Source organism: Zerene cesonia, chromosome 10 (genome assembly GCF_012273895.1).
Source record: "Zerene cesonia ecotype Mississippi chromosome 10, Zerene_cesonia_1.1, whole genome shotgun sequence".
Classification (NCBI taxonomy): Eukaryota; Metazoa; Arthropoda; class Insecta; order Lepidoptera; family Pieridae; genus Zerene; species Zerene cesonia.
This window is the reverse complement of record NC_052111.1, coordinates 805,803-820,618: the sequence shown is the minus strand read 5'-3', so window position 1 is coordinate 820,618 and position 14,816 is coordinate 805,803. Positions and strand designations below refer to the sequence as shown.

General features: G+C 30.2%; 2 protein-coding genes across 7 annotated transcripts in view; one reads left to right on the top strand and one right to left on the bottom strand.

Moving 5' to 3' along the window:
• The window catches only part of LOC119829305 (solute carrier family 12 member 4), a 278,428-nt gene that overhangs the window by 178,591 nt on the left and 85,021 nt on the right, over positions 1 to 14,816 (bottom strand). The window lies entirely within an intron of this gene.
• LOC119829308 (monocarboxylate transporter 9-like) overlaps positions 1 to 14,816 on the top strand; it is a 25,721-nt gene that overhangs the window by 7,908 nt on the left and 2,997 nt on the right. The window contains exons 2-7 of the mRNA XM_038351769.1: positions 2,113 to 2,239; positions 3,800 to 4,222; positions 4,473 to 4,821; positions 6,166 to 6,313; positions 13,748 to 13,892; positions 14,286 to 14,477. Of these exons, the coding sequence (XP_038207697.1) occupies positions 2,113 to 2,239; positions 3,800 to 4,222; positions 4,473 to 4,821; positions 6,166 to 6,313; positions 13,748 to 13,892; positions 14,286 to 14,477 (1,384 nt within the window). The remainder of the gene's footprint in view (positions 1 to 2,112; positions 2,240 to 3,799; positions 4,223 to 4,472; positions 4,822 to 6,165; positions 6,314 to 13,747; positions 13,893 to 14,285; positions 14,478 to 14,816) is intronic.

Genomic DNA, 14,816 nt, shown 5'->3' with positions numbered 1-14,816 from the left:
AACAACATACATTATTTAATTGCAATTTAATAGACCTAGAAGCCAGTCATGTAAACACAAACAGTACATGTGTAACGATATATATATATAAACATTTTTTTGTGACTTTTTTATATTTTAGTTTCCATAGGTGTATGAATATTAACTTTTCATGACATTGCGGTAAAAAATAAATGGCTTTCAAAAGTTGAAAGATTTGAACAACAAATTTTATAAAAAAAAATGTTTTCAAAATAGTGTAGTATAGGTATATAGAGCTATAAATTTGTAATTATTCGATTTTACGCATATTCAATAATGTCAATGAACATGCATCAATTATTAAGTAAATTATGTTAAATATGCTAATGAATGCAGCGAAATTCCTGCCACTGCCCATTGCTTAAGAATTATCTCAAGCATTAAGAATAATTCAACTGGATACAAGAAACCATAAAATGTGTTCTAATTAACTACAGGTATACCGTCTATCTCAAAAACCCGGTCTATTGACGCTATCTGTAAAAATCAATTAAGGGGACCCTTCCTTGACGTCACAAGATATCAAACAAATTAAAACTAGCTTCTATTTTTTTTATATTGCACCAATATACATTCCTCTTATTCAATCTCTTTAGTGTGACGTTTGAAACGAATTCTGGTGTTAGATTATAATAAATCCATATTCATACTACGATTCTTATTTTTAGCTTTACTTAACGAAAAATTACATATTCTAGGTAGTTGAAATGTTAATTTTTTTATTTTTGTTAAAGTAATATATTATATAGCTTGATTATTTGACGTCATATCAATTTATAATTTGTATTTTATGGTATTTCTACATGAATCGTATAAATCAGTTTGATGTCTGTGAGAAAATGTATTTATTGTATACGGTATCACTGTAATTATTAAGGTATAGAAAGCTTTTTTCAAGGAAATCATACCAACATTTAAAAAAATGTTACATTTAATCCTTTTCCTTGTATTAACTTATCATAAAAATAATCAACACTTTGATTCGCAAATATGAAAAATATTTAACATAAGCTTAGACTTTAATAAAATAATTGTATAACAGATTTTATTGTATGGATTTATAATATAAACAGAACCATTATTTTTTTACACTAGTATCACAACAGACTAAGATAAGCATCGTCTTCATAACAACTACTGGGAAACTATAATTAATATATGTTTATAGTTAGAAAGTGTTCTGCTATGTATATATTTCGCTTCGACCGCCTCCTTGGTACAATGGTTAACGCGTGAGCGTAGAACCGAAGGGTCCCGAGTTCGATATCTAGTGGGCTCGCACAAAAATAAATGTCTCGGTCTGGCAGGACACAGTAAGCTTGTCACCTACTTGTAGATAAAGATAATGGATCAGTGAAACAGATGTATATCATCTGCCCCATACCCCAATAGGGAACATGGGACTACACTTTGTGTATATTTTCTGTAAATATCCAATGGCTTGTAATTTATATTATTATAAGCCCAAAGCATTTAATTGATTTGTTTATGGAGATAAATAACATATTAATGTAAGGTATTTCGAAATATTCTAGCCTCTAGGATGTATATACATTATTTGGTTTCTTCTATAGCCTTTTTATAATCCTTATGAAATACGGGAAATAAATTATGAACAAAATTATAAACAGACAAAAGATGATCAAGAATACTCTTAAAGAAAATGATCTTTCTATCTAAAAATTGTTGCACATTTTTATTCTTTGCCTTTTTATTTTTAGTTCTTCATTTTATATTTTCAGTATTTAAAACAACGGTTTTCAACTTAGGCAATCTAAATTTCATATAGTTTATTCGTTATGAATATGCAGTTATAAAAGAACATAAGACTGTAATTTACATTCTACAACATTTATCGACGCTTTAAATTCTTTAAAAACACACCAATTAATAATGAAACATTCCAAATAATTGAGACGCCTGGCTCACTATTTTAATAGTAACTTTCCATAGTCCATACGAACATCGAAAGAGTTATTTAATTAATATTGTAATGGTATTCAAACGCAGGTTCGGCCGCACAAAAAATAGCATAATATTATTATGATTTATGGCTGTATTTTCGATAGTTATAAAAATGTTTTGTTGCAGATAGCTGGCACTGCTCACCAACCAGTATTTGGATTTATTTACAATGATTTTTTAGACGAACTCGGCGTTGGAACCGGCGCTGTAACCGTCGTGTATGGAGTTTTTCAAGTTACGCTCGCCATTGCTGGTAAATATTGGTTTTATTATATTTTTTAGGGTAAAAAGAAATAACGCACTGAATTCGAAAATATTCTTTAATAGATTTTTAAATGTTTTATAAATGTTTAAATATTTATATGTAACCGACACCTTTAGACTCTATTTTGATCTATAAATTAAATTCAAACTTTGTCCATTTATCAAGGATCGGTAACAATACTAAAATAACATGACCAAATCCGAGTATCGTGATAAGGATCGCTAGGATTAGAATTAATCCTGTCTCTATTTGATTCTATCATAAAAGCAAGTTTTTTTAGTTTTTGAATCAATATTTATTAAATTGTGCATTAAGATTATTATCAATGTATGTAATATTGTAGCTTTTCGGTAGATGATCTTGTCGAGATAAGAATCCGGATAAATTTAAATTTACAATACATATTAAACATAGACATGTCGCCCCCAGTTTTTTAATCTTTATATATGCAATTTAAATTTAATTTAAACAATCAATCCTTCATCTTGTTTATCTTTATTAATATCAAGGAAAAATTCCATTACGTTGTTTTTAATGTATAATCTACGCAATACTCATGTCTTTTAACATGTAATTGCACCCACATCAGAGAGTTTTTAGAATGTTGCAAATGTCAATTATAAAAAGTAGATTTAAATTCAAATCATCATTAGAAGGCCTATACTGGTATTATTATCTCGATGCATACAAATTAGATGATTAGTGGTTCAAAATTGATAATAATCTACTTATCTAATATATATCTATATCTATGCTTATATCTACACTTATATCTATAGTATGTTAATATAAAGTTAAAGATTTTGTTTGTTATAACGTGATATCAGGAATTGCTAGACGGATTTCATCAATTCTTTCACCGCTGGTTATGTATGTGAACACTGAGTGCTATAGGCTATATATATACTAATATTATATTATTTAATCCTGATTTCGTTTGACGTAAATTTTGTAAAATTACTGATAATTTTTTTTTGTTCATATTTAATATAATATTTAAATTCGCGTTTGCGAACACAAACATAATATTTATATATTACTAAAACAAATTTCGTTCAGATATTTAAAATACATAATATATTTCAAATTCGTGTATCTAACAGAGGTCGATCTGTAATAACAAAATTTTAAATCCGCATAATAAATGCATTTTTCATCACATTTACATTGTAATGCTTTACATGGTTATAAAATGCGGATTATCTTATATATCGAAACATTTATTTGAAGAAATATAAAAATAATATGATTTGTTACTAATTTTTTGAATCAATTATTACTATTATAGCGATTTATTTGTTATGACATTATAATAGGAGTGAATGCCAGACACGGGTACGAATATATAATATATTATAACATACTTACATATTTTAAAATATTAACACAGCTTCTCGAGGAAAACTTTTATGCTAATGATAAAGAACACGTTAAGTTTATTATAAAAAACATAATCCATGTTTTATGAAATTTATGGATTAGCAAGAAATTATGCAAAAGCGTAAAATGCAATAAAACAGGCAATGCAAAAAAATTGTTTATTTCCAGGATTCTCGGCAAACATAGCACTGAAGAAATTATCACTCAGACAAGTCGGACTTATCGGAGCGTTTATTTACACTTTCGCATCATTTTTAGCCATTTTTGTGGTGTCGACAACACAACTGATTATAACAAATGGATTCTTGCAAGGGTTGGGGATGGGCCTTCTTATTCCGGTGTCATATACAAGCTTTAATAGTTATTTTACAAGGAAAAAAGTGCTTTATTTGAGTCTGTGTAAGGCATCTATTGGACTGATAACGATGGTGTATCCATTGTTTATAAAATTTACTATCACTGAATATGGATTTAGAGGCACGTTGGCCATTTTATGTGCTATATCTGCTCACAGTATTTTCGGGGCATTAGTCATGCACCCGGTACAATGGTATATGGTGAAACGAGTAAAATCATGTGAGAAAATTGTTTGTAAGTATGACTTATTACTTGTAAATCAATCTTAAATACTTTTTAAATAAGGCTTGTCAGATCATACTTGTTTATACTGTTTGTCAAACTGTAATTTATTAAAAAAAAAACAGACAATCTTGAATGTTAAGCTAATATTTCTATATGAAAATAATCTAAGCTAGATAGCATTCATGTATAAATTTGATTATTTAAATGTAAACTATTTCGTGAACGCCTGAATAACGATACATTTTCAATTATATTTTAGTGATCCCACCAACGCCGGCGATAGAAAACGGCAAAAGTTTCGATTTCCCGAAGCATATAACTGGAACTAAACAAGACGCCAGATCAGTTGAGAACTTGTACATAAAGCACAGCTTAGAGAACCCACACAAAGGATCCGGGCTTCTATTCATTCCCAAGTTGACCGACTCAAGGAGATTAAGTATTCCTGTGGTTTTGATACCGGCGGATGGAAAGAACGACGCGAAGTTTAACTCTAGTGACAATGTGTATATTGAGAACCTTTATAAAGCGGCATCTGTGTCGAGTTTAGGCAACTTCGGCAACATGGTGGAGCCCATGCCTATAATTAAGAATAAGGAAGGTAAATGGTAAGGCTCTTTTATTATTACACTTAGTGATATTGATTTATTTGTTTATATCTATTAATAAAATATAAAAAAGTAGCTGACTGATAACGCCGCACTGCTTCAAAAAAATAATATAAGACAAATATACTGAACACAATAAGCACGAGCAACAAATGGTAAAGTAGACTGTTTTTCTAGTCAAAAATGCATCACTTTTCAGCATATATATTTATACTACAGCATGTATGCAGCTAGAGGCACAATTTTAAGGCCGTCAAAAAATTACCGAGCGACGTTACATAAAACAATTATTGAAATAAACACCTTAACTGGTTAGCATAATGTTCGAAGTCTAGTGCTTAGTTAGGTTAAAAAAACTCTAATATAGTCTTAGGCAGAGTTTTGCTTCGGGCTTTTTAAGTGCGAATCTAGTTATTTATAAATAACGGCTTAATAAAGATAACGTTTAAATTTTTGCACATGTTCCATCTTGATTTTTCGTCTGGAAACTGAATTATTGACTGTTAGAATTGTTTAACACAAGCGAATCTGGAGCGAACAACTAGTTTGTAGAATATCTGACACTGATTCTAAACCTTTCACCGATCGAAATACTATTTTTATATGTTAAATATCATTTTTGTTTCCATCATAAGAAATTGACGTATGTAAGACGGCGCATGCGCGTCATTGTAGTTATTTTGATTTATTTTCTTCAATGAGAACATAATTTATATAACAATGAGTAGGAACTTGATGAATAAATGGAGCTCTATAATGGCATCCAAGTGAGTGTGCATGGTCAGAGTCTCAAACATCAATTAACAAAGAGTTATGTCTCAACAGACTCAAACTGCATTTTTTTTTTCATTAGAATAATGGTGATTTAGCGATGAGTAATATCTTCCCTCCTTATTGTAGACGATAAATCAAGCGCAACTGTTAATCATAAATTAAATATGTATTTAAAAACAAATGAATCAAGACAACATAAAAATATTTTTCATGTATATATGATCGTTTATTGGTTAATTTATTAAGTGTGAATCTAGCGAAGATAAATGAATACAATTCTGATACGAAACGTAGATGAGACTAAATAATTAAATACTATATAATGTCACGGGAAAAGAACACTAGTTTCGTTCTTTTATAAAAAAGGCAAGTGTCCGTTGAGAAAAAATGCCTTAACCATAAAAATGTCTTAACTACAAAGAAAATTTTAATATCTGTGTTCATAATATAATGGTTATAATAACAGAGAACATTAAATTCTACTTTTGAATGAACGACATGTAATAGTTTAACAATATCCTAGTTTATAAGAAAATGAGAGTCGATAGTAACGTAATTTCATATTTTTAGGCAAACAGTCGCAGAATTCCTTGATCTAACCCTACTGAAAGATCCTGTTTTCGATAACATAATTTTTGGGTTGGCGCTGTCATTTTTCGCTGACCTCACATTTTTCACATTGGAACCTCTTTTCTTGGACAAAAACAATCTTACGAAGGTGAGTCGCATTATTTAACTATTTAGTATAGAGTTGTTTATAAAATATTTTGTGAACATAAAGTACATGTTGCAAATATAATATTGAAATGATTTTAAAAGAGAAACTACAGAGCTTTCCGAACTGATAAATTGTAAATAGATATATTGATCTATGTTAGTATGATTCAAAGTACTTCTAAAAGAATTCTTGTTTATTAATATAATATTTGTATTTGAGTTGAGTACGTACTACGTATATAATTTCGCTTGTGAATAAACCTGAGATATTATTTCCGAAACTATTATAACACCGTATTATTACTCCGGACAGAATATCTCTATAAATATACATGCATTCGAATGACGAACGTGGATATGTATAATTTATCCATATATAAAACACTTATTACGAAAACATATTGTAATATTACTTTGCAAAATTATTTAAGAATATTTACGATACAAAACATACGAGATTAACTTAATTCACGTTCATAGATGATTTTAATAATATAGCATTAATAAATTGTTTATAACGCCTCTTTGGACGTAAATAAAATCTATATAACTTACGATTCTATGACCAAATTATTACTAAATTATTTTTTTAATCATACCATAACGATAATATTCTATAGATACATGAATAAATATCTTAAGCCAAAATCAACATATTTTTTCCATAAACATCTACTTTTTTATCTTAAGCTGATTTATTTATAACGCTAGTACTAGATTTCGTTCGTGCTAAATGATAATTTATTATTGGCAACATTCTTATTTCTCAAACAACAAGTCACATTCTTTCATCTATAGCCATTCTGTAACTAAATAGCAGCTTTTGAAGTTGTCTAATCGTTTTTGAATAAGCTAAAAAAACAAACAGATGAACTGACTTTAAAATGAAACAAGGATTAAAACTTGTCAGTTAAATAATATTATGTGATCGTTACAGCTATACTTTAATATAATTAAATTCAAATCACATGAGCGATATAATTAAGAAGTCAAATCAAATATTTCGACTGGCCGGCTGTGGTTTAAAATTACGGAAAGGGTCATATTACGATAATCCAAGGATTATTTCATAAAAAAATATTTCGTTATATAATATTATGTACACACTTCGTAAGTATTACAACATTAAAAAATGAAATCCTCATAAATAGGTATTTTTCATGTATTCTTAATAAAATAGATATAGCAGAACTGAGCTAATTTTGTTTCCGTTATAACAACAAATAATAAAATCGAGGTTAAGCAGCGATTGGCACGGTCATAAATTGGATGGGTCACCCATTTATTTTGCTGTTGCCCTCTAGCGTCGTCCCTTTTCCTTCCATCCCTTTTCATCCCTTTTGTTTCTGAATATTGGGAAACTTATTACATACATACACTCATAACTACATAACATAACTCTTACTACTTTGTGATAGTTTAGTATCACAAAGTAGTAAGAGTTAATAACATTGCAGAGTGTGATTGTAAGATATTTCTTTAGAACCTCATCATCGCCGTGACGCAAAATTTATGCGAACATTCAAATTTTTTACATGGCATGAGTCAGTGCTAATTGGTATAAATCCATTAATTAAACTAGACCTATGAATGACCAAATAGTAAGACCGACAGACATTCAGACGTTGTTTTTTGAAATGTCCTTGATCCTAAGTATAGGTATTTATAAAATTGTGATCTGACTAGACTAGACTGTGACTAGTTATTTTGACGAGAGTGGATAATAAATAATTGGGTTCACATATCGAGGTCAATTTTGTATCGTAGCATTGAGGAACAATCTCAAAAACATTTTAATTGCTACCAACGACGATGCCACAAATAACTCCCGTACAATTATTTATATACTTGCATTAATGTGTATGTTTAAATTAATGATTAATTAGTAACACGTATATATAACTTTCTCTCATTTTGATTTTGAAAATTTAACGGTCACGGGGAGACCACGCTCGCTGTAAAGTGTTCGAAACGTCGGGTTAATAATATAATGAATAAATCGGGTTTAAAATCCGTTAAAAAGTTTTTCATTTCTAAATGTATAATACTCGCGTAAAATCAAACACAAGAAAATACTATTTTTATTTTGTTTCAATCACTATGTCTCTTTCGACATACTAATTTTATTATATTTAAATGGTTACCGGTTGTTTTAGTTGCCTGTAAGAGATCACTACTAAGTAAAAGGCCGCCTAAGAAGCTGCACTACTTACTGTATCTGTAACTGTACGTGCTTTTGGAGTTCTATTAAAGAGAGTCGTAAATTACATTAAATAATACGCTCTTTCACTTCATAAAAAAAATTATATTGACTGACTTACCTGCCATATTATTTGAATAATAATTTAACCAATTAAGAAATAATGAACAATATAAAAGCCATGGGCAAATATTTTATAAAATTTAATAGCATTTTAAATTATACTCAATGTTTTAAACGCATTTTAATCAAAACATTCACCGAATATTGCATCATAAAATCACACATCCAAACACGTGACGACCGCCGCAGTCCGTTTTATTCAATCACCCTTTAAAATTTGAATGCTAATAATTAGTATAGATTGTGAATACATAATCGTCTTTGTTAATAGTATATTCCGATTGGAGAAACAAATGTTTGACAATCCGCAGTTAGCGATAATCTTCTATGAGTATACTTCTCGAATTATTGTTTTTATTATCGAATATATATCTCGAATTATGCCTTTATTGAGAGGTGAGCAGCGTACCTATCGTTATTAAAATCAGTTAGAAAAACATAGCAAAGAATCCCAGACAACTACACGCTATAAACCAAATATAATATACATTTAACAAAATTATATATATAATATAAAATACGTCATGTTATATTGCGAAAAAAGTTAAATGATATGAATAAAAAATTATAATAAGAAAGCATAGCCTGGGCAACTTCAGAGTCTATATTTATAAAACCGACACAACTTGCTAAAATAAAAAATATAAATAAATAAATAGATGTTTCTTACTCTTACTCAAACTTTTTTCGGTAAAGAGTTATATAGGAACAAAGTTGTACAGACAATTCATCATCAGCTCATATTTGTTCCAACTGCAGGAACATGGAACCGGGGTTACGACCCTACTGATATAAAGTTAATCTTTTATTCACCGCTCCTTCACATAAATACATAAAAATTTGCGTCCTCTGAGAAACGCAACGTAATATTTTATGGTATATGACCACTTCCCGCATATTTCTTGACATGAGTCATCTATCACAGCATAAAGAACAATTACTGATATCTCAATTATCAATCCAACTGTGTCAAAGATAAAAATAAACAAGCAAAACTTTCACACACATTTCATTCTACAATCATTTCTTAAGTATGGCCATGAAAGCTTCTGCGACAGAACATTCGAGCATTATCTCTTTCTTTTGAAACTTTCCGATCGACCTCCTTCACAGCAAGCGTAGATACGAGGTTACAATCGAGTATTCCGGAGGTTTTGCCACGAACGAATGCAGATAGGGTTGCCAAAATTATATCTTAATCAAGTTTTATTAGCATACATTTCATTAGTTTGAACCAGACATATAGATTAAAATAGAAAATTTAAATTAAGACTCTTATCATCCTCAAATTCATGGCCAATCGTGAATTTATTAGGAAAAATAGGTAAAAAAATTAAATAAATGGATTAAGATGATCAAGGTTTCCATTTTAATAAGTCTGGTTTTTTGCACACTAATAAAAGTATTAGAAAATTTGTCTTGTCATGCACAATTATAATAATAGAAAAAAGTTTGACGTATATGTAAAAATTTATAAAGCACATCCCTGACGCGGTCAATGAAAATCATTGTGCAATATAACTCACAAATAACCAGTTACTGTGAATAGTTTACAAGTTTCGGTAACTACAACCGACACAACTTCGCACATTCTAGTCCGAATTTTAACTCGTATTATATAATAAATTATTTATCCATACATTTATATTAATGCATCGCAAATATGTGAAAGACGTAAAGATGTAAATCAGTGAGCATGTAAATGAATGTAAAAATTAACAAAATTCAGTGATTAACATTTAATATTTAAAATGATGCGTCGATTCCATTGCGTCGGATTAAAATGAGTTTATTATCGAATGATTTAATGTAATTTTCATATCGGAAAGTACTATGAACTTTAAAAAGACACGTGTTTATTATATTTTTGTAGCAATGAGCGTGTTTAGCATTCAGTATAAATACTTTTTAGATCGCCTTCTAGTTACAGTGGTTAACGCGTGAGCGTAGAACCCGACTGCTAGACTGAGACTTACAAAAACAAGTCTCAGTCTGGCAGGACACAGAAGGTTCATCACCTACTTGTCCACAAAGAAAATCGATAAGTGAAACAGATGTATTGATATTCACCTGTTCTCTATATGCCCCATACCCCACCAGGGGACACGGGACTTCACTTAAATTGATATAAATAATAGCTTAAAATAATTGCAGTATATCCTTATGGTTTCTGTGTTTTTATATTATACTAGTTATCTGTTCGTAGCTTTACTCTCATGGTTAAAGAAAAAGATAGACAGTCTCGGAGTTTTACTCTCACTGTTCCCCTTCCCGTAAGATTTCCTGACTATAATTAGGGTCAATAATTCGGCCGGTAGTTCCTAATAAGATTAATCCGATCGAACAAACTAACAGACTTTATAGTTGATCTTTCTCTAAATAATTAGCTGCATATAATTGCAGTATGTCTTAATTCAGGCGAGTATCTTATGTGATATTCATAGATATTGTTAGGTCCTAAAACATCAGTACTTTCTACAAATAAAATAAAATATCTTGTTCAAACTGACTAACAGTTATATATACTTCTCTAATGTTGCGCAATGTTTCGGAACAGATAATGTTACTGACCGCTCGCGCTATGTACCATTTATTTAATCAGATTCACGGTAAAATATTCTCAAGTATCTAACGAGGATAATAAAATCTAATTTGAAAATACCTCACTTGAATATTTGTTTCGATTTTGTAGAATAGGATTTTAAACATTGCGAAATTTTTGAACCTGAATTTAAATGATCTGCATGTAAAAGACAATTGTACAAAAATGAACAGTATATAAAATGACTATTTAATAAGAGAATAACACACTTATATTGTATATATGTAATCAAAACTATTGTTAAAAGGTTTTGAAAAATATCCAAATAGAGCAATGTTTGAATTATTGTCCCATTCTGTCCTAATATTCATCTGACCTAATAAATACCAAAGACGTTAGTGATACGGCCTTATTAAAGAATTCATTGACTTTGAGCAGAGAAACCTTCGGACCCTTTTCCTTCCGTATAACAAGATTCGTCACTTATAGAAATCAACAAAATGTTAGACCATTAATAATGACCGTGAACGTAAACATTCATTCATAATAAATAAGATGTATTTCCATACTGAAATGATTCCACTGTTGTTTTATACAAATCAAAGTGATTAATTAGTAACATCATTCTTGAGTTTATTACTATACTATATGAGATGTGTATATCTGATCGAATTACAACTAACAATAAATTATCATGAGATTTCTTGATTCCGAAATGGAGGTTTTAGGTGAAAAAAACTATTATATGTTAATCCTTTTTTATGATATTTATTATCTCAATTAGAATTTGTCGAAATTCGATGCGTTTTAAGTAACCAATTCTTAAACATTTTCATACAAAAATACTTAGCATTTAGAGACAAGATACAAAATTTCGGTAAATTTTAAAATGTTACTTCACCATACGAAAATAAATAGTTCTCAATTAAATACATTAAATACATAGAAATCGATGTTTACTTTATTTATTTTCTTTGATTCTATATTTTATTTTTATATGTACATTGAAGGATTTATTATTGTATAAACCGTGGTTGTAACCTTAGTGTAGCTATTACCAAATGTATAAACCGCATGTTAGAGGAAACGACTGAAATATATTAGATTCACACGCTTTAACTGGTTTAAATAACTTCTACTACTATAATATCTATCTATTCTTCACTACAGTGGAAAACACATTAGTTACCATTAAATGCAATTTTCTTCTGTCTGTCTGTTACACTTTCACGACTGGATCACAGCAGATTTGATTTAAATATTTAAAAGATATATAATATATGCATTTATTTTTCAACTAATAATAACGTCTGCTAATGAAAACGAAATCAAAGATTTCGTTTTTAAAATTCACGTGAGGTGTTCCCCAGATCAGTGGGGGACCTGGAGGCCCATTTTCTTTTCCTCACCCTTACAATGGTAATTTTCCATTCCTTCTTTGCAGAGAAGAGGCCAATCCTTTCCTAACCTGACCTTAACCCCTAAAAACGGAAAGCGCATTCGCACTGCCTCTATGAATGTTCATGGGCGATGGTGATCGCTTATTTTGCCACTAAAAAACATAAAAACGAGCTTCCAAACAAGCACGTCACGTTCTTTAACAACGTAGAAAAATTTAGAATATTACAATAAAACAAAATACCAAGTCGAGCCATTAAATTAAATCAACTAATTAACATACGATGCTCGCCTTGTAGAGAATAGATAGCTTGCAAATATTTTGCATGCAGTTCTTTGATTGTGCTATACACACACGCAAAAAATTATTGTTTCTGTTTAGTTAAGCAAAGAAAGGGCTTACCTTTTATTTGATATACGTTTTTCGTATGAAACTAAACGTAAATTACCAAATCTGTCTGTCATTTTTACACGTTTTTTATTAGCTTCACCTATATGTTTGTTTGTAACCGACTTCTTTGGGCGCGATTTTGACCCACTTTAAACGGCCAGATTTCGTTCAAACTTTGTAGATTTATTGAGGGCCGATGACAATACACTAATTTGATAAAATTAATCCATTTTTTAATTTGCAAAATATGATTTTTGTTAAAGCGTGTTTTTTAGTTTTTTTAAACTATTATTTTTAAAGACATTTAGTACATTAAGTACGCTTTACTAATTAAAAAACGAATGATCTTGTTATTTTTTATACAATGTTCGTTAATTGTTTTGAATAGTGAATCTCCCTCGGGCAGGAGCAATGTTCGCACTTGACTCGCTTTTTATACGATATTTTTATAACAGTTAACAGTAACGAAATAGATCAAATAATAACAGTTAATTAAATGTTATAACGGCATTATATATATACTACAAAGAAGTTATGGCTTAGTGGATAGAACGTTGGACTTAAAATAAATAGTCGGGGGTTCGAGACCGGACGAGCGTATGAGAAATAAAGGATTTTTCAATTTCTCGAATCCACCTGAAGACGCATAAAAAAACCATTAAATAGATCAACAGTCAGTAGGGATTTAGTGACCAACACACATAGAAAAAATAATTTTATACCTATGTATATAGATGTACCATGTACGATATGTATAGTTAAGTTTAATTTTTGCTTGCAGTCAGAGATAGCTAACATAATAGCAGTTGGCGGAGCAACCGACATGTGTGCGAGGCTTCTCTTGGGGGTGTCTGGCCAATTCTTCAGGATGAACAGCAGATACATGTTCTATGCTGGAGCGCTTTTGGCCGCTTTATTTAGAATAGGTAAGTTAGCAAATTGCTTAGTGATGTGCTGGAAAATTATTTTTATCACATATATGCTATAACTAGCTGCGCCCCGCGGTTTCACCCGCGTAATGCCGTATCCTGTAGGAATATCGGGATGGAAAGTTGCCTATATGTTACTCCAGTTGTCCAGCTGTCTACGTACCAAATTTCATTGCAATCGGTTTAGCAGTTTTTTCGTGACAGAGTAACAAACACACACGCATCCTTACAAACTTTCGCATTTATAATATTAGTATACATATAACCGGAGGATGAGAAACAAATAGCTAATGTGGTATTAAATTGTATAGGTTTAAATATATTTTTATAATGAAACGATTAGTCTAAACCTTATGCCTCACAAACTTTATAACAATATCTTTGTTTCAGTAATCATAAACTACACATCGTATACCTCTCTTCTAGTCTTAACGGGATTATTGGGTGCATTTAGATCTCTAGTGCATATAGCTCAGCCTATAGTAATGGCGGAGCATGTACCTATAGAGAGGTACCCACCGGCTTATGGCATATACATGTTGTTAGCTGGAGGGATTAGCTTGACTGTGGGGCCTATGATAGGTAAGTGACTTTTTATAGAATATTTTTTTTTAATTTTTTTACGGAGTTATGACAATATATATTTCAGTTCCAATAACGGTTCGACCCGGCTTTTCTTGTGGTACTAGCTATAGTACCTTTATGCTATAAAGGACGTATCAATTACGTACATATTAATCGATGAGAGAATTTTTCAAATTCTGTCCAGAAGTTCTCGAGATTAGCGCGTGCAAACAAAAAAGTAAACAGTCTTCATTTTTATCAGATTTTTTTTATTGTATTTGAATTTGCACATAATACAAACAATCTAATGATTCCTTTTTAGCGATCTTAATTTACAATTGTGTTTTTGTATAAATA